We start from the raw sequence: 23,228 nt of genomic DNA on the forward strand, positions 1-23,228 counted from the left end.
CAAATTTAAACTTGGTACAGTTTGTTTGTTGTGGTCTGGAAACAGAAGCCCTTTCTGGCTTGCTGGATTGCACATGGAGGATCTAATAATCTTTCTTGCTCTGCTTGCAATGTTCCGCTGTCTGGATGGTAGCTGCTGGGGAGGAAGTGGGCACAGATCCCTGTGCCAGCGGTGGAGTTGGCTTTCAGCATCCAGGAACAAACATGTAAATAAGCAGGAAATGTTGGTTAATATATTGGTACTGCCCATGATAAGCAGGCAGAGGTGTCATTGAATTAGAGTGTGTGCAGACAGCCTAGGGGTGCTTGTAGGGAGCCATTAACTTGTTCCTAGGAAGGGTTCAATTAACAAAAACCAACCAGGACAAACCAGGAGGAAAACCTCTCCCCTGAGACCTTGCAAGCCTGCATGTCTCTGACTGCTCTGCCATTTCACTTGTAATGCAGGGCTTCATGTGTCTCATGCACCAAGGCTCCTTGGTGGCTACAGAAATGAGGGCAGAATCAGAGACAAGTACTCCAATCTCAACAGCATTTCCAGACAAAACTCTCAGCAGAACAGTTAGCTATTGTCTTCTGCAGCACACACCAGATCTTCTTCCATCTCATCATTTCCCTCCCTTTTTATTCTTTAATTATATTGATTTTTGCTATCACAAGTTAAGGAGGAAGAGAGTTTCTATTCAGACTCCTGGTACAATTGTACTCAGAGGTACAAGAAGGGTATGTAGGAAGTCATTCCAGATACAGATAGGCTAACAGCCAGCATCTTAGAAGAAAGAATTGATCTGAAGCCAAGTTTACTTTAGTCCATTATGAAATTAGTGACTACTAGCAAAGTCTGGATGTGCATTTGGGCACAGAGTTTCCACACTGCTCGTTCAGTAGATGGGGAAGGTACAGGAAGCAAGGGTTGTTGACCTTATGGTTTTAGTTTGGGCCCTTCTCCAGTCACAAGCAGCCTGAAGGAAAGTTGAGACTGACTAAATTTTCTCTGTTCAGTCTCACTCCATTTCATTGCAGAGCAAAAAAAGAGAGAAAGGTAAAATAAAATAAAATAAAATAAAATAAAATAAAATAAAATAAAATAAAATAAAATAAAATAAAATAAAATAAAATAAAATAAAATAAAATAAAATAAAATAAAGAATAAATCAGTTGGTTTAAAAGGCAAGTAGCAAGAATTTGTTTCATGGTTTTTTTTGAAACAGTAAGGTTCAAGCCCAAGCAGGACTGACAAAAGAAACTGCAGAAAATACGAGGAGAAATACAGAGAAACGCAATTATGGGTATACTAGGAAAGTAACACCTAAAAAATCAAACCTACAATAAAGTAATGCAGAAGAGGAAAGTTCTCAGGAGACATTATGTTGTTTTTAACCATCATAATGCAAAAGCAATAACCAGTGAGATTAGAGAGAGCTAAATTATTTCCTTGCACTGGTTTTCAGAATTAGAGTTGATAGCAGGAAATAGCAGGTCTTTAACTATAAAATATACATAATATGAAAAGAGATAGGTTTGCTTTTGGTTTGATGTATGCAACAAAGTAAATGTTAATAAAGCACCTGCGTCAGGTCATGTTTTGTATTAAACCAGTGACTGGAAAAACAAAAGAGAGAATTACCAATATATTAGCCAAAGTACACATGTGAGTATTAAAATAGTACTCACTGCAACAAATGATGCCAAGATAGTGAGCCATGTACGTGTACCTGTAATTGGTGCTTCAAAGGATGTCAGCATTCAGTGTTATTACAACAGAAATTGTCAAGGAAGTAGTTACTTTTTATTTGTGTTATTAACAATAAAATCACATGTAATGGGAGGCACCAACACATAGAAGAATGAGCAAAGATGGGAAGTCCAGGCACTGTTATTCTTTATTTGTCTGAGGCAGTGGCCAGGAGCCAGAAGAATTCTGGATGCAGAAAAGGCCTCTTCCCCAAAGAGTTCCACCATCTGCTTTCAGGGAGATTTGTGTCATTTCACAGTTTTCTTCAGTTTCTCTGTGTTACACACTAGAGGAATTATAATGATTACCTAATACCTGTTGCTAATTCATGTTCATAACCTTCTTGGCAGTGTAAGTGCTGAATGTTTCTTATTTTGCAATAATTGCTAGAAGGAGCATAATTATAATAGACTTTCATTTTCACATATTGTTTGTTTTGACACAATTTTCACCAAATTCACTCACCACATTTTTTAATTAGAGGGCTGAACAAAGAATCCTCAAAGCTAAAATGAAAAATAACCACAGTAGGGCTTGTTCAAAATAGGCTCTATTGACTCCCTTCCCCTTAAGGGTAGGTGACCACAACTGTCTTTAGCCTGGGGGAGGAGCAGCTATTATTCAGGATCAGAAGCAAAAGGGGTAGCAGTACACCATTTGTGAAAGAAATGCTCTTGCCAAGTGATGTGTGCATGTGAGGTGCACATGGAGATGGAGAAAACACATTTGCAATAACAGGCATCTTTTGAAAATTCCATTGAGAAATGCAGAAACAACAGCTTCTCTATTGACTTGAACAGAGACACCAGTAATAGCCTTCACCCAGGAACAGACAATCTTCTAATCTAAAAACAGAACACATGCCCCTCAGTCCCTCCCATGACCATCATTATCCTCCTTCCAAAATTTGGAGTCAGTTCATATTTCCATGGCTCTGGAAAATCATAACAAGTGCTCTCTGTGCTGCTGGCCCTGTGCAGTATCGGTACAAATAAAATATTTGTAGAAATACTGCTTAGACAACTGTTTACAATGGAGTCAGCAGAGAAGGACCTTTCTCATATTGTACTCAAGTTGCCCAAACTCACAGGATCAACTGTACCCAAGGAATCTTCCAGAAAAACGATGCATGGACCCTGAGAGATGTCTTTCCATGTGCAGAACAGAACTGCTGTTTACCCAGCAGCTCCTTAGAGGTCCAGGCATTTTTAAGCATTGTGCAGTTTAAGCCTACCTACCCCAGAAGTGATTGGGGGTCTCTGTTGAATAAGGACAGCACTGCAGTGAGAAAGGAATAACACTTCTTCCTGACTCCGGATCTCATGCCAGAGCCCATGGAAAAGAATAAAGCTCTGAGTGTGCTAGTATTTGCCATTTGTGTGCTAACATGACCCTAAAGTGCCCTAGGAACAGAGCCCAGTACTGCAAATTCACTCAAAGAGCCTCTTCACCTCTTCCTGATCAGATCATGAGAAGGAAACAACTGCCAGATCTACAAAGAGAGGAAAACCAGTATCTGTTCATGTGACTTTACATATATTTATATCAATTATATATATGTATATTTTGCTACTCCTACTTTATTTTTAGACCTCTCTAATTAGGTCAGTTTAAGAGTCACTCCTGTCTCTTCCTGCCCCATAATTATGTAAACACCTTCCCAGTACAAATCTTGGCTCAGATGAATTTATGACATTGTAGAAGAAAAACTTGTTGTTCGTAATAATATGTTTGGAGTTATTTTCTCTCTTACTGGATGGGAAAGTCTTCTCTGCTTCTTTTTTCCCCTGGTATAAATATAGCACAAACTAAACAGAGCCACTCTGTAATGTAAAAATACTGCAAGGTTTTTATCAGGAAGGACAGCTCGTCACCTTGTCTCTCTCGGGACTGGAAATAGAATGTTCCAAAAGTGAGAGCTTTGAAAATCCAGTGTGCTAAAGGGGAAAGGAAGGGAAAGGGCTGCCTCAGTTTGTCAAGGAACAAATATTTTCTTTTAGAGAAGACAAATAATGACTTGACATGTAACATTCATTCACAACAGAGCAGCCCAATCACTGCATTCCCACTGACTCATGTGTGAGGATGTTCCAAATGTCTTGAAAATAGCAAAAACATCCCCATTTCTTGCACATCAGTCTGGAAGGTTTTGCTGAACACAGGAAACAGTGACTGACCCAAGGCACCAAGGACCACAGCAGCCAAGACCTGGGCTCTGTACTAGGAGGGTTGAAAGCATTAAAGGCAGCAGATGGGGAACTTTAGTGTGAGGATAATAAAGAAATGCAGACCCCATTGTGACTTCACTGTTTTGGGGTGGGCCAAAGTTAGGCCTAAACTGATTGTGTGTCAGTTGGATTGGGTATTTTCTGAGAAGAAGATCATAATTTGGGGTAGAGGAAAGGAGATATTCAGGAAACCATCTGTACAGAACTGTTCCTGAAGACCCACTGTCCCAAGATGGTAGGGTCCCTACAGAAGGGCTGAGAGCAGGTCGAGATGGATGAAAAGTCACAAGCTTTGTGTGGCTGCACCAGTTCCTCTGGAGGAAAACACTCAGACCGTGCATTTTCATTTCAAGCCTACCAAGATTCAGTTAAACACCACATTGCCAAGTCCAGCCCTGGCTCAGCCTTGGACACTCACCTTCCAGCTGAACCTGGATCTAACCTCATTTTAAACACAGAAAGGGCTTCTGCAAGTTATCTCCAAAGTGATGTGTGTTTAGCCTGTAGGGCAGAGTTAACCTCAAAAGCAGAGTTCACACTCTGACACTCAAGGCAAGGCTAGGGCAGTCCTAGCAGACTAAAATAATTATGGCACTTTAGCTAAGCGATTAATTTTTCATGTGGCCACATAATGAAAGCAAAAGGGGACTTCAAAGCCAGACCTTGCAGTGCTTAGACTAAGGATAAGGGAGGAGAGCTGTAGCCCTGAAACCCTGGTGTCCAGGAACATCTGGGATGTAGAAGAGGCAGCAGATTAGGGACATGTAAGACAGTGGAAGCAGAAGTTTCTATCCAGACAGATCCTTCACTAAAGGAACCTGTGCTCACAGATCTGAGGTGTGGCTCAGACTGCCCAGGAAATTGCCACAGTGGGGTTTTAACTCTGCCAGAACCGATCCAAAATCCTGCCTTGCAAGAAAGATCTCAAAACAAGGTCTGCAACAGGGATGGAGCAGAGTGTTTCTTCATGATCTGCTCCTTGGACTGCTCTCCAGCCAAAGGCAGAAAGATCAGTGCTTCTTGGGCAGGCTGAGGATGGTAACAGGTGCCAGATGCAGGTCATGTGGTGGCATCAGGCTCTGAGATGCCACCACAGGGCAAAGCGATGGTCACACCTGTGTGAGCACGTCCCCAGCAAACCAGCCAGACTCCCCTTTCCAACAGGGAGCATGCTAGGGCATCACTGCTGCCTGGGTTAGAGAAGAGAGCCAGAAGGGAAGGAGGAGCTTTCTTACTCAGAAAAGGCATTTGTCAACACACTGACCCAAACCCTTCTTAATAGGTCACTAAAATGCTACAGCAAACAGCACCTTATGGCTTCAGAATGAGTCTATTGCTGCTCAAACAGCCAGCACAGCTAAGCAAACAGGCTGCCAGGGCAGGGGCTGTGTTTGTATTCACTGTTTGCACACCTCTATGCACTTAATGGGATATAGCATTTATCCTAAGAAGATTGCAAAATAAAAGGGGGCGGGGGGGATGGCTTCCTGCTGGTTTCTTTTCACCTCCTTTTATCAGTTTCATGTATTGGCCAACCTGCCATTTTAGGAGACAGATTTGTCTCTTGTTAGGTAAATTGGTAACTTTGCACTAGATTGATTTTTAATAGTACCTTCTTAAATAATGCCCTCTGGTGTCACACTATAGCCATCCTGGCTTTGGTTATGTCTGGGATTTTTTCTCCTGTTAGGAAAATAGATATCTTATTGACATCTAAAAGGGTTACAAGGCTGGAGGAAATGAATTATACAAAATTTAAAAGTAGAAAGCTAATAAAATGGGGGACTCGATAGATAAGGCAAGAAAATAAATCTAATTTGACTGTAACTTGAGTGCTTCCTGTTTATGAAGTAATAACCGTACCCTGGGATAAACCAGCATTAACCCAGAACACGGCTGTTGTTTTGTCAAATTTGGCTGGCTTTAACAATTAACAAATGGTGGCTCAGATTTCAGCTTTGGTGTGGTGATTATTTTGATGCCTGGTGGGAAATAAGGCTGTGATCCCCTACAAGGGGACTTCTGTGAGTTGCTTTTTCTGAAAAGTCCATGGGAAGTACTTTGGCAGAGGCCGGGGAAGATGCCAGAGCTGTTTCCTGAGGACTGTGCAGTGGTGTAGCACTGTGGGAGTCATCTTTATTTTTCATTTCTTACTTTGTGTCCTTGGTGAGTCCCCCCTCTTTATTAACCCAGCCTAAAGTCCTCAGGCCCATTAGAGAGAACACTTTCAATTGCTTTCCTTCTCTCCCTCTAGGGAAGGGGTGGTGAAGGAGGAGGAAAAGTGGACCCTTCCTTTCCAGACATCTGTATTTTTGAGGAAACATCACATTTAACAAGATGAGCTCCTTTCTAGCAATATAATATGGTCTAATTCCAGTGTGGAGGGGGGAGCTGCATCTTTTCCTCTGCTCTGTGTCAAATGCTCCTGGGCTGAGGATGCAAATATTTCAGTTTGGGCCCAAAGACATCTGTTGCACAAGCACAGCACTTTGTTTCAAATCCTACAAACGTCCTTGTTCCAAGTAGGTCATTATATAATGGCTTTTGTATTTTCTCACTCCCAAAAGGGTGCGGGAGAATATGTTTTAACACCGTGTCAGTGTCGCCTGCCCTTGCAGTCCCTCCTGTGATCATCTCATCTGGGTGGGACTCTCTTGCTTGATGTCATTCAGCCCAGGGCAGCTCTTATCAGTGCAACAAAAATACCCAGCTCCAACACAGCCTGCATTGTTTTCTCTGGTATTTTGCAAGTCCAGGCTCTGGGTTCCCTCTCGCATTCTCCCCGCTGCCTCCAGGGCATTCCTACCACCTCACCCTGCCCCGCACAGCCCCTCTCAGACAGAAAGGGAAACAACACAGCCTAGAGCAATGGTTGCCTTTACATATCCCCTTTATATTTGTTATTTCCCTTTTTTTTTTTTTTGGTACCCTCCCTTCCCACAGATGACTGTCATCGCCCTCTGCTCCTTTCCTCAGCAGTTCCTGGATGGTGAGAGCACAGCCCTCACCACAGCAAAAGGGAGAAGGACTAGGGGTATTTGCTGGTCAGTAATAGGAGAAGCAAATTCAGGCATCTAGAAATGGTCATCAGTCAAACTGGTTGCACTTTTTACCTTCCTCACAACTGTTACATTTTTGAAAGCTTTTCTGCAACAGGATGTGGCTAAATCTTTGTATGTGCTCTATGTGTAAGCTGGCACTTACACAAAACAATCTAAACAGAGTAAAGCAGGTTAGCAACAAGCTTGTTCTCTGTTCCTGAGTGAAGATGGCTCCCACCCTCCCATGGTTGAAAGCAGATACATAAAACCACTTGTTTGTTCTTTGCAAGGAAACACCAAATACCATTGCATGTGCTTCCTTCAGCTGGCTCCACGGAGTCTGGCATCACCCTCCTTTAACACAGGGTGATGCAGCTGGAAAACTCTTCTGGAGAAGACACCCTTGGATTGTCACCCGTTAATGCATGCTTAGCAAAGCAGGGCTGCAATCCCCAGCTGTGGTCTTAAAGCACCTTCAAAAGACAAAGTGAGGGTAATAACATAAAGAAAGTCACTCACTTGCTCATCCTCTTCATACAGTCATGGTCTTTTTTCCACAAATTAATCCCCCCTTCCTGCAAACGTCCAGCCCTAAGGAACAAGACTCGTACAGGTTTCTGTGATGCACCAAACAAGTGTTTGCCAATACACTAAAAGCCCTGATTAAAGATATGAGTGAAGTGAAGTTGTCCACTATGTTCTTGTTACCTGCTTGTTCAGTTTTGCTTTCCCAAATCAATGAGCTTTTGTAGAGGTTTGAGTATATCAATAGAATTTCTACTGTTATGGTCATTCCTCATTTAACTTTTTTTTAAATTAAGATACAGAGGTTTTCCAATAACTGAATACAGATCTGTGAAAAGCCATCATCTCAGAAAAACTGTAGCTCATACGTCTCAACTGCTCATTTGTTTCCAAGTGAGACTCAAATCTAACACCCAACCAGCTGTCCCACCCACATGCCCATTGCCTCACACTCACACAAGTCTCCCCAAGAGTCAAAAACTCCCCCAGAGACATCCTTTTCCTTCAGAGTTTATGTTCAGTCAAGAGACCTACACTTCTCAAAGAAAGTCTGGAGTGGGTTAATGTGAAATGTCAGGGAACTGAAGGCTAGAGGTGACAGACAACCAGTTCTCATGTTGATTTCCTGGAATTGGTTTGTATTTCCTGACCGCCCAAAATATTCTATTTTCATCCATCCCAACATGGGAAACAGCAGTTGCAAAGTCTGAATGAAGTAATAGCTCTTAAGAGATTGAATATTTTTCTGAAGCATCCTAAAAGCAAAGAGAATTAGCAAGAGCCACTTGGGCAAAAGGTCTAGCTGCCTCTCTGGTGCCAGGATGACCAGGGCTGGTGCATGAGGAAGGAGAATGGGATGGATTTGGTCTGGGTTGGTTTGCTCTGGGAAGCTTCTCTCTTTGAATCACAGAAGCCTTGCTCTGTCCTCAGCTGTGTCTGTGGGGGGGTTAAACTGTGCTATTCATAATAAATATTGTGCTATTCAGGTGCAGAGATTACTTCTGCTCACAAAGTATTCATGTTCTTTTTGCTCTTGTCTCTTTTTCACTGGATTTTGGTAATCAAGGTCAAAGTTGAGAACCAGCACGACTTCCGGGACGTGGCCAGCATAGTAGCCATGGCAAAAACCTATGCCACCACCGAGCCATTCATTGACTCCAAATACGACATCCGAATCCAGAAAATTGGCAGCAACTACAAGGCTTACATGTGAGTGCATGGCTATGCCAGAGCGAGACGGGGAGGAGAGAGTGCTATGGATGTGATTGAGTCGGTGTCTGCTCTGGGCAGGAGTGGGTAGCTGACTTCATTTCCTTGAAGAATAACCCTGCTGTTCTTCTCCCACCTCTGAACCCAGATCCCAATCATCTTCTCTATTAGTCACTGTCAGGTCATTGTTTCTGTCTGTCTCTTTCTGAGATTCACTTAATTCCCACTATAATGACTGTGCTCGGCCATCACCTCTCCATCCTGTTATTGAAAGGTTCATCTTTTCCAGCAAAGTCCTCCAGCTCCAAGTACCCTCTAGTGGGAGCTGAACCCACCCACTTTCCACCTGGAGAAAAAAAAAGAAAGAAGATTGAACTAGCTGCAACTCCTGGAGTCCTGCAGTGTCCAGGCCATAGCTGCACCCCATCTTTCAGCCCACAGCAGCACCCTATGCTCTCCCCAGCTGCAGATCACAGCACCACATCACACCAGGGGCACAGAGCACTGGGTATGAACGGCCTCAGCTAGGGCAGCACACAGAGTTTCTGTGGGCATTTTGCTTGTGTGCTCCTTGATGCATACAAAGGAGGGACAGGAGGTGAAACATTTCTGTGGGTGCCCCAAAGCTCCTCCCTGCCCTGTGGTGCAGTGAGGGAGGTGGCATGACAGCAATCTTCAATGCTGGTATGTTTAAAAGTCTTAAAAAGCATTCAGCCAAACTTCAGTAGTCACCATGCTCAATTAGAGATGTAACCACATGAGTCAGTAAGACACCTGTTTCTTCTTACTACAAACCAGTAAATGAAAAAGCCACACAGCACAGCTTCTCCAGAGGCTCCTTATCCAATCACAGAATTCTGGACAAGTAGTCAGCTCCAGCAGTACATTCTTCAGGTCGCCAGATAAATTGCATATGTTACCTAACACCCACAACACTGTGACTTTTGGGTCCATGTCTGCAAACCTCTAGGCCATAGTTCTGCTAAAGCGTAGTTAAACAAGATAATCAAATGTACACAATAATATATTTTTCAGCTATACCTGCCTAAAATTCCCAGTTGTATTCCTAGCACAGAGATGTTTAAGAAAACTAGATATCGACTGAGTTACATTCTTCATGGGAAGGAAGGACACAGGGGACACTTGCCTACTTCATGTGATCTCAATGAAAGAAAATTTATTTGTAATTGAATCCGATCAACAATAGCACAGTTGCCTAATACTACATTAACATCTTAGAGAGTCTGACTCAAATTGGCCAAAGGAAAGAAGGTTTAAAATATCAATTAAAATTCCCTGTTCCTGCCAACACACCCAGCCTTGGCTCCAGAGCCTGCTCCCCAACTGCCTCTAACTGAAACAAAAGCCAAGTTATCTTGACCATACTCTCTTCTCACTTATTATTCACACTCACCATGCACTCATCCAGAACAGGGATCAGAAATAACACCAGATGATTGAGGAGAGAAAGGAGCCACACTAAGACCTAATCCCACTTGGGAGTATAGCTGCACAGACAATTGTTTGCTAAAGAAAAAATGTTTTAATGTGAAAACTCACATGAACAGAGAACACCTTAATGAGAAATAAAGCTCATTAGCAAAGAAAGCAAACAGCAAGATTCACCCAGTGACTTGCTAACCCAGGAGGTTGAGTTAGATTGAGAGAGCCATTTATGGATGTGAGCTTGGGAGAGCAGTATAGTCAGTCCCACCAGGGACTGTTCCTTCCTCTCCAGCATTAGACAAAATAGGTTTTTTCTATGGTATAAGTCCCTACTATGTCCAAGGACAGAGGTAAAAGCACCCAAAATATCAGAGCTCTCACTGGTGTCCCAAATAGGAGACTCAAAACCATTAGTCATGCTAGCAAATCTCAGCCTTAAAGGCAATTCCAGCATCTGCAGTAGCGTCATACTAAGTGACTTGCTTTGATCTGTGAGCCATGGAATCTATTCAGTAATTTTATACCTTCACCCACACATATAGACTCTAAAAACCCCTTTTATATTGAGAAAAGACTGCACTGAAATTCTCCAGAATATGTTTACTTTGCACCAAGCATCTGACAGAGGGAGGATGCTGCAGGGTGAGTCATGCATTCCTCCTTGCCCCAGATGTTCAATGCACTTCCTTCCAGCCTATGGCCCAAGGCTTCAGTTTGGTTTCCCATTGGCTTCAGTGCAGTGACTCCAGATTTACACTGCCAACAAACTCCTACTTTGTCCATGCCTTGAGCCAGTCTGAAAACAGCAGATAAGCAGCATATGATACATGCCTAAAATTACACCAAGTGTATTTGACTGCCATTGTAATACTCGTAAAGAGAAAACATGAAAACAGTTCATGTTACAGGGGAAATTGGGACAGAAGTTATGCTTCCATACTCACCCCAACTGGAGGCAAACAGCAGGATCGTTTCCAGTTTAGACACATGAAATATTGTTCACTTTGAATTAAGCCAGCAGCTACTGACTTTCAGACATGCGCTATTCTTGCCACCAGCTCTTAGTAAGAGGGTAATACCCTTCCTTTGTAGTTTCATGACTGGGATTTTTGACTTGTCACCTCCAAAGCAGTTCAATGTGCACATCACCTGTGTCTAAACTAGAGCTACTTATAGACTGAGATAGGACACCAAGAGCTCTTGATCTGCTCGTTTATTCACTTCTCCTAAACGATGCTGAAGGTGTTGTGGTCACAAATCTGTTTGAGCAACTGATCTCTAGGAGTCTGGGGTCCTTCTCTTTAAGTTCTGACTGTACACTGTGTGGCCCCCTGATGTTTTGGATTGTTGGAAGCCTTTCAATCCCTAAGAGAAATGGGGTTTGAGGCAGGACATTCTTAGGAAAATTTTTTTGTCTTAAGTCTCCTTTTTCACTTTATACAATACAAAAAAGAAAATTGAAAATAAGCTGTATGAGGAACAGTTGGGGTCACTTGGTCACTTGAAGAACAGGAGACAGAGGGGAGGACTCATCCTGGTCTACAAGTTCCTCATGAGGGAAAGAGGAGGGGCAGGCACTGATCTCTCCTCCCTGGTGACCAGTGACAGGAACCAAGGGAATGGCCTAAAGTTGTTTCAGGCGAGGTCTAGGTTGGACATTAGGAAAAGGTTTTTCACCAGGGGGTGGTTGGGCACCAGAACAGCTTCCCAGAGAAGCAGTCACAGCACGAAGCCTGACAGAGTTCAATAAGCATTTGGTCAATGCTCTCAGGCACATGATATGGCTCTTAGGGATGGTGCTGTGCAGGGCCAGGAGTTGGGCTCAATGATCCTTTTGAGTCCCTTCCAACTGAGACTATGCAGTGATTCTGTGATTCTGTAAGTCTGGGGGCACAGTTGACTCCTGAACTGCTCAGACTTGCTTGGAAGAGAGTGATCTTGACAAAGGCTGTGGTGTAGGGTTTGGTGTCTGATCCAGTGGACTTCAAATAAAACTCTTCAGTTTCAAAACAGCAAGGTTCCCTAACAGGAAAGTTAGGAATACAGCAGAGATATATTTTAAATCTTATGCTGAAAACTGGCTCACACTGGATAGGCATAAACAAGTCCAACAAATCAGCCCAAAGGCTTGAGCATAGTTCTTATTTTGGGAGCTTTCCCATGTCAAATTTCCTTGTAAAACTGTCAAACTGTGGTTTAATTTTCTTAGGGACAACACAGCTGCTTACATTTGGTATGCCAGGTACATTTTCTAAAGCCCAGTGTAAAATCATCTTGTCACTAATGAGACTCCAGGAGTTCCCACCAGTACTAATGGGATTTTGGATGCCCTCTGCCCCTGCAGGGCAATTTTCTGTTAAAAATAAATGTTAGCAAAGAGTGGTTCTGCTCATTGCAGAACTGGAAAACATAATCCTAAGAATACCATATTAAAAGAGAAAGAAAGGCTGAGGACTGAGCACTGACCTTACAGTTCATCAAAGGGCTAATGACAGTCCAAGCTTGAGGAGGAATCCAGTCTGTTGCTTAGGAAGTAGGGCAGCAGAATGGATGCTGGTTGAAGGCCCAAAAGTCAACTATATGAAAACAAAGTTATTCAACACAGTAATCATGCTCCTTCAGCCCTCCCCACCCAGTCCAGTTCATTAAACATGGCCACAAAGACAATCTCAATTTCACAGCCACTAAACATGCCAGTTTAGAGGAGAATTGGGAAAAGCCCTCTAGGGTGTCTCTCACAAGAGTAAAGGGGAGCCTTAGGTAGTCAGCTATAATGATTCAAGTTTTAGTCTAGCAGGACATCAGTATTACCACTGCTAAATGTAGTTTTGCAAATTCAGTGTCTTTTGTACATGTTGCTGAAAATGTGAGAGAACTGGCAGCAAGGACTCCCTCAACCTCATATTGAAGTGTTGGATCACACCTCATATTCCCCTCATAAATCTCTTTCAGTGTGGAGAGGCTTCCTGGATGTATCCTGTCAGCTTGTTGACTTGTCCTGGCTTGTGCACTATGGAAGGGTTTCTGGAGTGTTGTCAGAGCAGGCTGTCCAATGTCTGCCTTGGGCCTAAGGTCAAGAAAAGGAAAATTTTCACCCCTGACAGTGATGGTGAAACCCAGAATTTTCTAGCAACAGTACCTTTTTTGGAAAATAACTATCAGTTGCAGCTAATGAAACTCCAAAGATTTTGAAATCAGGAATTCTCCAAGTCCAAAGACAGTGAGCCACGATAAAAAGTCAATGAAAAGTCAGTGATAAGACAGTATGATAATATATTCTATGACATCAGTACCACTGAAATCAAATTGAAGTGGACACAGAAGTACAATTGAAATCAAATTTAGGTAGACCCAGAATGTCAGAACTGATACTTTGTGAAGCTGCTCAGTAAATATTTGCCTAGAGACCTTCTATTCCATGGATGGAAGATGCTACCCATTGCAGAACATAAGGGTTATTAACCTAGAGATCTTTCACACACATTTCAGCTCTGCTAGGTCTAATGTACAAAGAAAGTACTCACAGAGCCTGATGTGTGCTCAAGATTCCTTGGAGGTTTCTCTGCCTAAAATCCTCAGTCAGTTTTTCATGAGTCTGAACAACATATCCTGCATGGAGTGTTGTTCAGGAAGGATTTGGAAAGGCTTCTGGGAGGAAGAACCTCACCTCATCCCCTCCTGTACAAGCACAGAGTCAAGAATGAGCACTACATTATGCAGGAGGATGGGTCAGGAGTCTATTTTCATGTTCAGGTTATGCTTTTGGTTTGTTTTCCTAGGAGGACTTCCATCTCTGGAAACTGGAAGGCAAACACAGGTTCTGCGATGCTAGAACAGATTGCAATGACAGAGAGGTAAGGAAGAGTTTCAAGACAGTATTAGCTATTCTTGGGTTAGAAGGGAGGAATTGTATTTCTGACTTTGGTCAATTGGGAGAACTGGTAAGTGAGGTCTCCTGGGAGGCTGGATAAAGACTTTAAAAGACCAAGTGTTTTCTTAAAAAAATACTAAGAACACAAAGGCAAACTGTCCTATTTGAAGAACAGACTGAAAGTACAGCTAGAAACCAACATTGCTAAATCATTAGATCTTTAGTGAATGCAACCACAGGAAACAAGACCAGCATGCTGGGTCAAGCACACCAGTACAAACATGTAGGGATAAAATCAGAAAGGTCAAAGCACAAAACACGAAGTAACATGAGGTTAGTCTAAGTATATTACTAACGAGAGGCAGAAAAAGAATTTTTCTTCTGCTTAACAGGAAAAAACCTGTCAGCTGAAGTTCTGAAAGCACTTTTTTGCTTTAGGCTCACAAAAGTGGTCACTGTCTAAGTTAAGGTCTTCTCACTGTTGAACAGAGCAGAAAGAATTCCCTCATGCATCTTACAGACTAAAATTTGCAAATGCTACTTTCATGTATTCAAATCACTGCGATATTTGCTAATACTGCAACTGCCTGACACTGTGGACTCATGGTAACATGCTTTGCTGTAACTCCTACCCTGCAGAACTAACACTTGTTCTCATCACTTTTCTCCATCCCATCCAAGTAGATTATTCATAGATTTATAAAATCCATAGATTACATGTAGGCATTCATCCTTAGTGAATTTAAGATTTTTTGAGATTATATCTTGTTTGTCAGGTTCATGATTAATTCTGACTCTGTCCAGTTTTGGGCACCACAATTGAAGAGAAATAGCAAGGAGCTGGAGAAAGTCCAAAGAACAATAAAAAGAGCATTCAGAGAAAACCTAATGAAATGTTGAGAAAAACATGGAACAAGTTCTATGCAGTTTTCCACCTTTTTCAGTTAGCAGACCACTGATATTTTTCCAGTAGAGTTGTAGACTATCCTGCCTGCAGTGCAGATGTTCACTCTCCTTCATTAAATGTTACAGACCTGGAAGAAGTTGCCCACAAGCTGAACACCTCTTCATTCTAAAGATGAAAAAAATGAAAGAGCATAGGGTCTTTAAATATATGATACAGGCATTTCTCATTACTTACATTACAAGTATAATACTGTAAGAAATAAATTATAGCTTAAAAGGTTCCTTTGAACATTTTCTGTATTTTCCTAAAGTAAGGATAGCATAGCACAGAAACTGATGCTCTGAAGGCAATAGCAAATCTCTGTCCTCTTTCAGGCCAGATAATATAAATGTTTCTTCTTGGGAGCACAAGAGTTGTGCAGGCAGCCATCTAAGGTCCCTTCTGCACCTTTAGTTCTGTGAAACAGGGAAGCCAAGCCCCAAATCAGATGCTGAAGGTGACTCGGCAAGATGCTAACAATACTGTGGGAAGTGGACATGATGATGCATCCTGGCTCTTTATAACACAGCTGAAGCTAGACACGTGAAGGGTAGACATTACCTTATTGCAGAGTTGTAGGACTGAAAGCCAGATTCCTGCCAGCCTGAAACACTGCATTTTGAAGGTTTGTTTTGTTAATTGTACCACAAATAACCAGTCCAGTCTTATTCAGCCTAAATGCAACAAACCCTGTTGAAATCTGTGATTTGCCAGTGCATTAAACAAGGCAAGAATGTGCTCAAATGCTCTGATGAGTAGGAGCAACCTGAAGTACCAACTGTACTGAACATAAGTACAAGGACTTTAAATGCACAGGTAATGCAGAAATGACAGTAAATCCTTTGAAAATGCAACACCTGGTGCACGTGCATAAATATGATCTCCTTCCTTATAATACTCCTATTACACCCCAGCAGCCCTGATGCTCCCAGAGCTCACCTATGGCCAACAAACATTGAAGATGTGCAGCCATCAGAGTCTCTGGTGTGACCAACAATTCCCTGGCTGCTGTGCCCAGATGCCAAGAGGTGTTCCTCAGGAAGAGAGGTGTTTTCCACAATGGTGCCCCTGGATGCTGGGTCACAGCTGTGCATGAGGGGTGCTCTCTGTGCCTCCTGCCTGACTCATGCAGTCCATAATTCTCCTCCTCCTTATGCTACTGATGCCTCCTCATACACTGTCTTCCTTGGGGGTCCAGGGTGAACACACTTGGTCTCCTCATTAGGGATAAAAGAACACCGGTAGTCATATAAGTCATAATTTTTCTTCTTCCCAGAGACATTGTGTTCACACAAGTTCATCATTATATTGTTAAGATATGGGGACTCTGGCTGGCTTCAAGGACATAAATTTGTTCTTTAGCCAGAACAGCTCTTTCTCCAGTCCCTGTAGGGTCTGCAAAATGTCAGTGTTTTCATGAGACTGTGGCCTTCCCTCCCCTCTCTGCATCATGTCATAACCCTGCTTACAGATCTGCTGTTCTGAGATTATTATTTTTATTTCAATGGCCAGGACCACAGCACAGCTGCACAGGAAATAAAACCAAGCTGCCTCATTCCCTCCTCATTTGCACAGTGGGGGGATGTGGTCCCCTCATAACATGCCTCTTGTCATTCTCTCTCTTCCTCTGACTCCAGGATAGCTAGGAGACCACCAGCTCACATCCCTATCCTGGGATGGATAGGGAAAAGCTGCAGCCTGAAGGTCTCCCTCCAACAAATAGTGCCTGGTCTGTGTGATGAGACTGCCTGACTAGGAACAACACCCAAGGGATAGAAAGAATCAGGAGACTGAAAAAGGATAAAATTGAAAGTAAATTGTAAAATGCAGGAGCTACTGCATTACAGATCAGAGAGGGGATGGCTACTCCTTGCTAAATTCAACACTCACTTTCTGATCCTATTCCAGTCCTAATGTCCAGGACATCTTATCAGGAGAAAGCTGCCTGCATAATGGAGGGCTTTCAGGCAAAGCCAATACAAACGCTGAGGGGCCAACACTACTGGGAGATTAAATGAGCTAAATATTTATAGCTTGGCTGAATGACAACCAACTGGAGATCTGATGTAAATACCAAGGAGGGAAAGAAACATTTTAAGGTGGCTTTGAGGGCAGGATTGAATCAATCTGAAATGAAGGGAAACTTTAGGCAAGATTATTTTTTTTACTCCATCCCCTGTGAGTGGGAGTCAAGAGAGGGAGTGAAGGACCCAGCAAAACACATGAAGGACAGCTTGTAATAAAGGCTCCCAAATCACTTTGTGTTCCTATGGGCAGCAGGGTGGGTGGCTGGTTTTGGTGGACTACCCAAGGACAGCTAATCCTAGGCCATGCCCTTGTGGTTTCTGCAGGTACCGACTCTGGGCAGATGCCTGCGCAGAAATGTTTGGAGGTCTGGATATCTGTGCTGTCAAAGCTGTCCACAGCAAAGATGGAAAAGACTATATCATTGAGGTGAGAGCATGGGCAACCTGAATGTGAGTCTCCTTTGGGAAGTGTATCTGCAAGCACTCTGCCTTGGAGTTCACATGCACCAACCTGCACCAACCCTGCGTGCTCTGCCATCTCTGCTCCTCTGTGCCCACCTGCATCCTCAGGCCATGGCCCACTGATATGTTAGGAACTGATTCAGAGCCCCAGCCAAACCAGCACATACACAGCAAAGTGTCAGGGTTGAAGTGCCTTCCTTTCTCAGCGTGGACAGTGAAAGGAAATGGAGAGCCTCAGAGTGCTTGGCCACCTCAGCTTTTCAGCAGATGATTCAGTTCATTAAAAATCTCAATTTCTCTCTGAATGAACCTTTCTTTGATCACTTTTAAGGGAACTTCCAAACAAAAATTCAAGTTGCACTTTATTTAAAAGAATAAAATAAATGGTGAGAGCACAGCAAAAGGTTCACAAGCCACAGGAACTTCTTGATGAGCAAAAAAAGAAAGGTGTATTTTCTAAAATCTTTTGTGTAGGCAGCGTTCACTACAGTAAGAGGCCATCAAGACAAAGCACCACAAAGTTACTCTGAGTAATGTGCGCTACAACTTTTTGTATTCAGGGCTGGACAGACTGTGGCTCTGAGAGCTAAAGCTCAATGTGCTCCTTCCCAGGCCAGGAGGCAGATATAGAGGTGGGGTAAATAGCACACTCAGATCATCCTAAGAGGACAGAGAAGGAAAAGCTGGCCAGAAAAATCAAAGTGGGAAACTGAAGAGATGCCCTGGAGGAGAGACAATCCAGCAAGTAAGCAAGTGCCTCTGTCAGTATGTGACTTGAGGAGACACAACATCTGACCTGCTGTAAACTCTACCAACACAGGCCAGCTGAGGAGGACGAGCAGAGCCAGGCTATTGGCTTCATGCAGGGGTGCTGACACACTGCAAAGCTATGTGTGGGAGAGCAGTCCCACCCGCTGAGGGCTGGGATGCTGATGAGAACCACATGAGCCCTCCAGTGACTGTGCATTCCTGCATTATGTATCTGCTCTCCCCAGGGAGGGGAGCAGTGACCTGTCAAAGGCCATGTGATAGAAGCGTGCTGCCAGCAACCAAACGCTGGCAAGCCTCTGTCTTTTCCTGAATTGATGGGGCCAGGGCTAATGGGTCTGCTCCCGTATGCAATCCATCAGCACCTAGAGGAGCATCCCCTAGAGCAGACTGTTTCCCTGCTGTGCACTTTTAAATCTCTATGCCCCTGCAGCTGGGAAAGAAAGAGCAAGAAAGCAGCCTTGCTAGAGACAACTGTAAGGACATGTGGATTGTGTCCACACATGGTTAGACGTGATACGTGGTTTTCATATCCCTACATATATTCCTGCACATAAGCCTATGTACGTGCACACACTGCTCGTTCTGGGCTTAAAGATGATATGGCTCTGTCTGGGTATGCCTCTGGGTTTTCACATCTGCCACTGTGTGTGACTGACTGGTGAAAAGCACATCTGTACTCTAACAGCCATCATCAGCTCACACACAGGGAAATGCACGCTTGTGCTCCTCTCTCTGTGACCAAGGTAAGCAGCAAGGCACACAATACAGCACAAGTTAGAAGAAACACTATATGGTTTCAGATGGGTCATGCTGAATTATCACAGTGGAGAACCTGACTGAGCAGGCCTGATATACCAATATCTAGCAGACATTCAGATGCCAGGCTGATGGATGTTGTTGGGAAAGGAGTAGAGTAGTGCAATATAAGGAGCAGAGCAAAGCCAAACAGGTACCTTTTTATGCAGATCTGAGGGAGATGTTGACAAGTAATTAATTGCCTCCAACCATCTTCCTGGGGTACTTTTACTGGTCTGAAACTGATCCTTTGTTTTGCTTTTTTCTTTTGATAGTGGGAGAAAACATTTATTTGACAGTGTGACAGTTGTATTTTCTTGGTAAGAAGGAACAGTATGCTATGACACTTTACAAGAAAGCATGCCTAATTGGGCTGAACAAACAAGGAATTTGCACAATACAGTTGTAGGCAGTAATTAATTTTCACAAAGTAGTTCTTCAGGAAAGATTCACAGAAGTAGTGATGGGCAGTGCTATGAACTGAGATTTATCACAGTGGTTTGTTGCAAAAAAAATTAGATTAAGACAGATGAGTTATCAACAGCACAAGAGCAATCTTGCACACATGGTACTTTGCTCTTACTTGAACTTCACCTTCTTTTCTTTTCCCATGACAAACAGCAGAATCTGTTACATTTCTGCCTACACACTTATGTACCATTTTCATGGCTCATATGGAAATAGATTGTGAATTTAGCAGTTAATGCTGGTAATTCCTTTTTCCTCTGCTTTAATGAACTTTATCAGCAACATGTATGGTTTAGTAATCTTCCCTCTCCTTTTTTTTTTTTTTTTTTTTTGTAATCTAGCCCATTTCTACATCTCTGCTAAGATAAAAAATATGAAGTAAGCAGAGGGCAAGAAAAATGGTCCATGTGGTTTATTCTTCCTCCTGGAAGAATAAGATAAGCCCTGACTGCTAAGCTGTTTTACTAGACATGCTCCTTGCTGCCCTGCAAGGAGCCTGGCTCATTCCTTCAGCAGTGCCTATAATTTCTTTTAATATGTCAAACCATCATTTTCCTCCCTCCCTCCCTTCCTTCCTTCCTTCCTTCCTTCCTTCCTCCATCCATCCATCCATCCATCACCTAACACTCCACTCTTGCACATCAGAGTGTAAAAAAACACGCTCAGGCTTCAGCATCATACAGGCACATAGGGAGAAACAAGATGATTTTTTTCTGAGTCTTTTTGCCTGGGCACTTTTTCTTCACCTCTCATTCACCTTATCAGGCAGCAGCAGCTGCACCAGGACCAGCCTCTGACCTTGGGCAGGCAGCTACAAAGGCTGGGTCCATATGTGCTGACATCGCCTTGCCCAGCTGTTCTGTGAGTGCAAGGGAAGGGATGAGTGCAGTCTGTCTGTAATTCACATGTTCCTTTCAGCCAGTTGATTTATTCAGTATTAGCATTTGTATCTGCCCAGTTCCAGACCAATTCACCCTTCCTGGAGGACAGGCAAGGTGACATCTCGTGATTCTTTTCAGTTCAGTGGCAACCAGCTGATGTCAGAAATCACTGCCATTTTCAAAGGCCTTCCCTTGTGCATGTGATTGTTCACTCCTGTATTTGCTGTTTCCCAAATGCCACATTCCCCTGCCAGATACTACACATCAGGGCATCAGATAGCCTCATCCCTGGTGTGTCTTCACTGGTTCAGGTGAAACTTGCTCCAGGGCTTGCTCCCCCTGGAGCCTTTGGTTTATAAAGCACCATCTTCCTCTTCTGCTGCTGCAGCCACAGAAATACGAAAAAGCAATCCTTGAGATAGGGAAATCAGCTCTGGGGTTCTCAGCACAGGGAAAAAAATTGACCTTTTGGAGCAGATTCAGAGAAGGGTCATGAAGATGTTAAAGTGCTGGAGCATCTCTCCTATGAAGACAGCTCCCAAAACAGGTTGTTCAGCCTGGAGAAGAGAAGGATCAGGGCAGATCTCATAGCACCTTCCAGTATGTAAAGGGGGCCCATAAGAAAAGGACAAACCTTTTAGCAAGGTCTATTGCAACAGGACAAATGATAATGATTTTAAACTAAAAGAGGGTACATTCAGACTATATGTAAGGAAGAACATTTTACTGTGCAGATAGTGGTGGATGCCCCATGTGTGGAGACATGTTCGAGGTCAGGCTGGATGGGGCTCGAGAGGAATCTGATCTGGTTGAAGATGTCTTAGCTCATAGCAGGGGTACTGGACTGGACGGCCTTTAAAGTTTTCTTCCAGCCCAAACCGTTCTATGCGTCCATGACAAGCGGGGCTCGGGGTGCTCTGAGCAGAGCCGTGTCTCGGTGGCTCCCGGGGAGCCGGCAGCGCTGGGCAGGGTACGGGCCTCATCCAGCGGTCACACGGCATCACCTAGCGGCCACACGGGCCCTCGCACAGCGCCGTGCGGGGACGCGGGACACCGCTGCTCCCTCGGGAACTGTAATTGCCACGCTTCCTTTCAAGATAGGACTGGAAAGAAGGGAAACCTGCCCAGGGACCTGCTGGAGGGCCCCCAGGAGCCTCTGGCTAGTGAGACCCAGGTGGGAATTGGCCATCCCCTGACCGTTAGGAAGCATCACATTCCTCACCTCATTTCTCAATGGAAAAACAGCTACGTGGATAGTGGAAGGAAAAGCCACCTTGTGTATTTAGCCAAACACTGACATATAATTTTCTAACCTTCTCCTTTTGCCCCCTGGGCCAAGTAGGCCATGGATATAAACATCAACCCCCTTTCCATGTGTACCTTAACCAAAGTTAAACCTTTCTAGGTAGCTTTTCTAGTGTTCATAGAAGACACCTCTAGAAATTAAACAAAACCATTATGCTGCATGAAAAGAGCAGAATACAAACTCAGTGAACTCACCTCACTGACTTCCTCTACTTTAAATCTAAAAAAAGAGGGTACAAAATTTTCCATTTCCCTCCAGGAGTGCACTCTTGTGGCCCTGCCAGGGTGGAGTGCACTTCCGATTGTTATCTGAGCGTGAGTCAGTGCCTTTCTTGAGCAATTCAACCTTCAACTTTGCATTTCCAGGGATTTTAATGTTTGCTTTAAAAATAAAAGCAAAATAAAATAAACTCTTCCAACTCTGATATTTTGGTACTATTATATTTACTCCAGCTGAATCTTAACTTCATCAGAGTACAGTTCTTCCTGTGGGATTTGGTGAATGTTTGCAAAACACTTGATTTATGATGAACTGTTGAAAATTATGTTCAGGGTCGCTATACAGCTGAGGGTCTGCTGTGCTTTCAGTATTATTGTTGTGAGGCCATTTCTTACCTGAAAGATCCTTTGACAGTTTTCCTTCCCCCATCCCCACAGTCTTGCTTCCCAGTTTTCCCCAGCAGATTTGTAGAACTTGCTAGGGCAGCAGTTGTATCACAGCATTATCAAGAAGACAAGCAGAGACCAAGTTTATTTTCCTGCACTTGGTGCTGGTTTGGTGACATCCTATTCATTACACATCTGTGGTGTTTATTTTCTCTCTCGGGGTGCAGTGCTTTGTGTTCATTAATCCCAAATGTTTCCTGGTTTCCTCCAGTCCCTGCTGCTCTCATCTCCTCAGGCTTCAGTACATGTTGTTTCTCTTCTCCTGTGGCCATTTAAATTGCAATGTCACCCCCAAGTACTGTGAGACAATGCCAGACCTTATCCATCAGAGGCATCTCCTCGGGACATGTGAAGGAGAAAATTTGTATTAAGTTGATATAGAAAGCTTCCAGCCGCCATAAGTCTTGGCTTGGCTCCCAAGTTGTGAAGGGAAGGAAGATGGAGAGTTGGGGGAAGCACATTTCCAAAAAAACCCCTAAGCAAAATCCCACACCTGGAAAAGTCAAGCATGTTGACTTCAGCATGAGGAGAGTGGTGACTGTAGATACTGACAAGGATGTGCAGACATGAAACATGTTAATGTAAGAGGTGAGTTGAAACAGGCATCTGCCAGCAGGAAACCACCTTACTAACTGTTGGTTTTGCCTTCTGTGGCAGGTGATGGACAGCTCAATGCCCCTGATTGGGGAGCACATAGAAGAGGACAGACAACTTATAGCTGATCTGGTTGTTTCCAAAATGACTCAGCTTGTCGCCACTTCTGGATCTACACCATCACCACTGAGGCCTTGGGTACGAGTGAACCTTGTGAGCAAGTTATTTCCCTGACCTTCTTTCTTTCTGTCACCTTGCT

General features: G+C 43.5%; 1 protein-coding gene across 2 annotated transcripts in view; it reads left to right on the top strand.

The window, feature by feature from the left end:
* The window catches only part of SYN3 (synapsin III), a 183,756-nt gene that overhangs the window by 151,939 nt on the left and 8,589 nt on the right, over window positions 1–23,228 (top strand). The window contains exons 8-11 of one of the 2 annotated variants that reach the window (XM_064702503.1): window positions 8,595–8,737; window positions 13,963–14,037; window positions 17,352–17,454; window positions 23,033–23,167. In XM_064702503.1, the coding sequence (XP_064558573.1) occupies window positions 8,595–8,737; window positions 13,963–14,037; window positions 17,352–17,454; window positions 23,033–23,167 (456 nt within the window). Of the gene's footprint in view, window positions 1–8,594; window positions 8,738–13,962; window positions 14,038–17,351; window positions 17,455–23,032; window positions 23,183–23,228 lie in introns of both variants that reach the window. The other variant, XM_064702502.1, reaches the window with a different exon arrangement.

Source organism: Zonotrichia leucophrys, chromosome 1A (assembly GCF_028769735.1).
Source record: "Zonotrichia leucophrys gambelii isolate GWCS_2022_RI chromosome 1A, RI_Zleu_2.0, whole genome shotgun sequence".
Taxonomy (NCBI): domain Eukaryota; kingdom Metazoa; phylum Chordata; class Aves; order Passeriformes; family Passerellidae; genus Zonotrichia; species Zonotrichia leucophrys.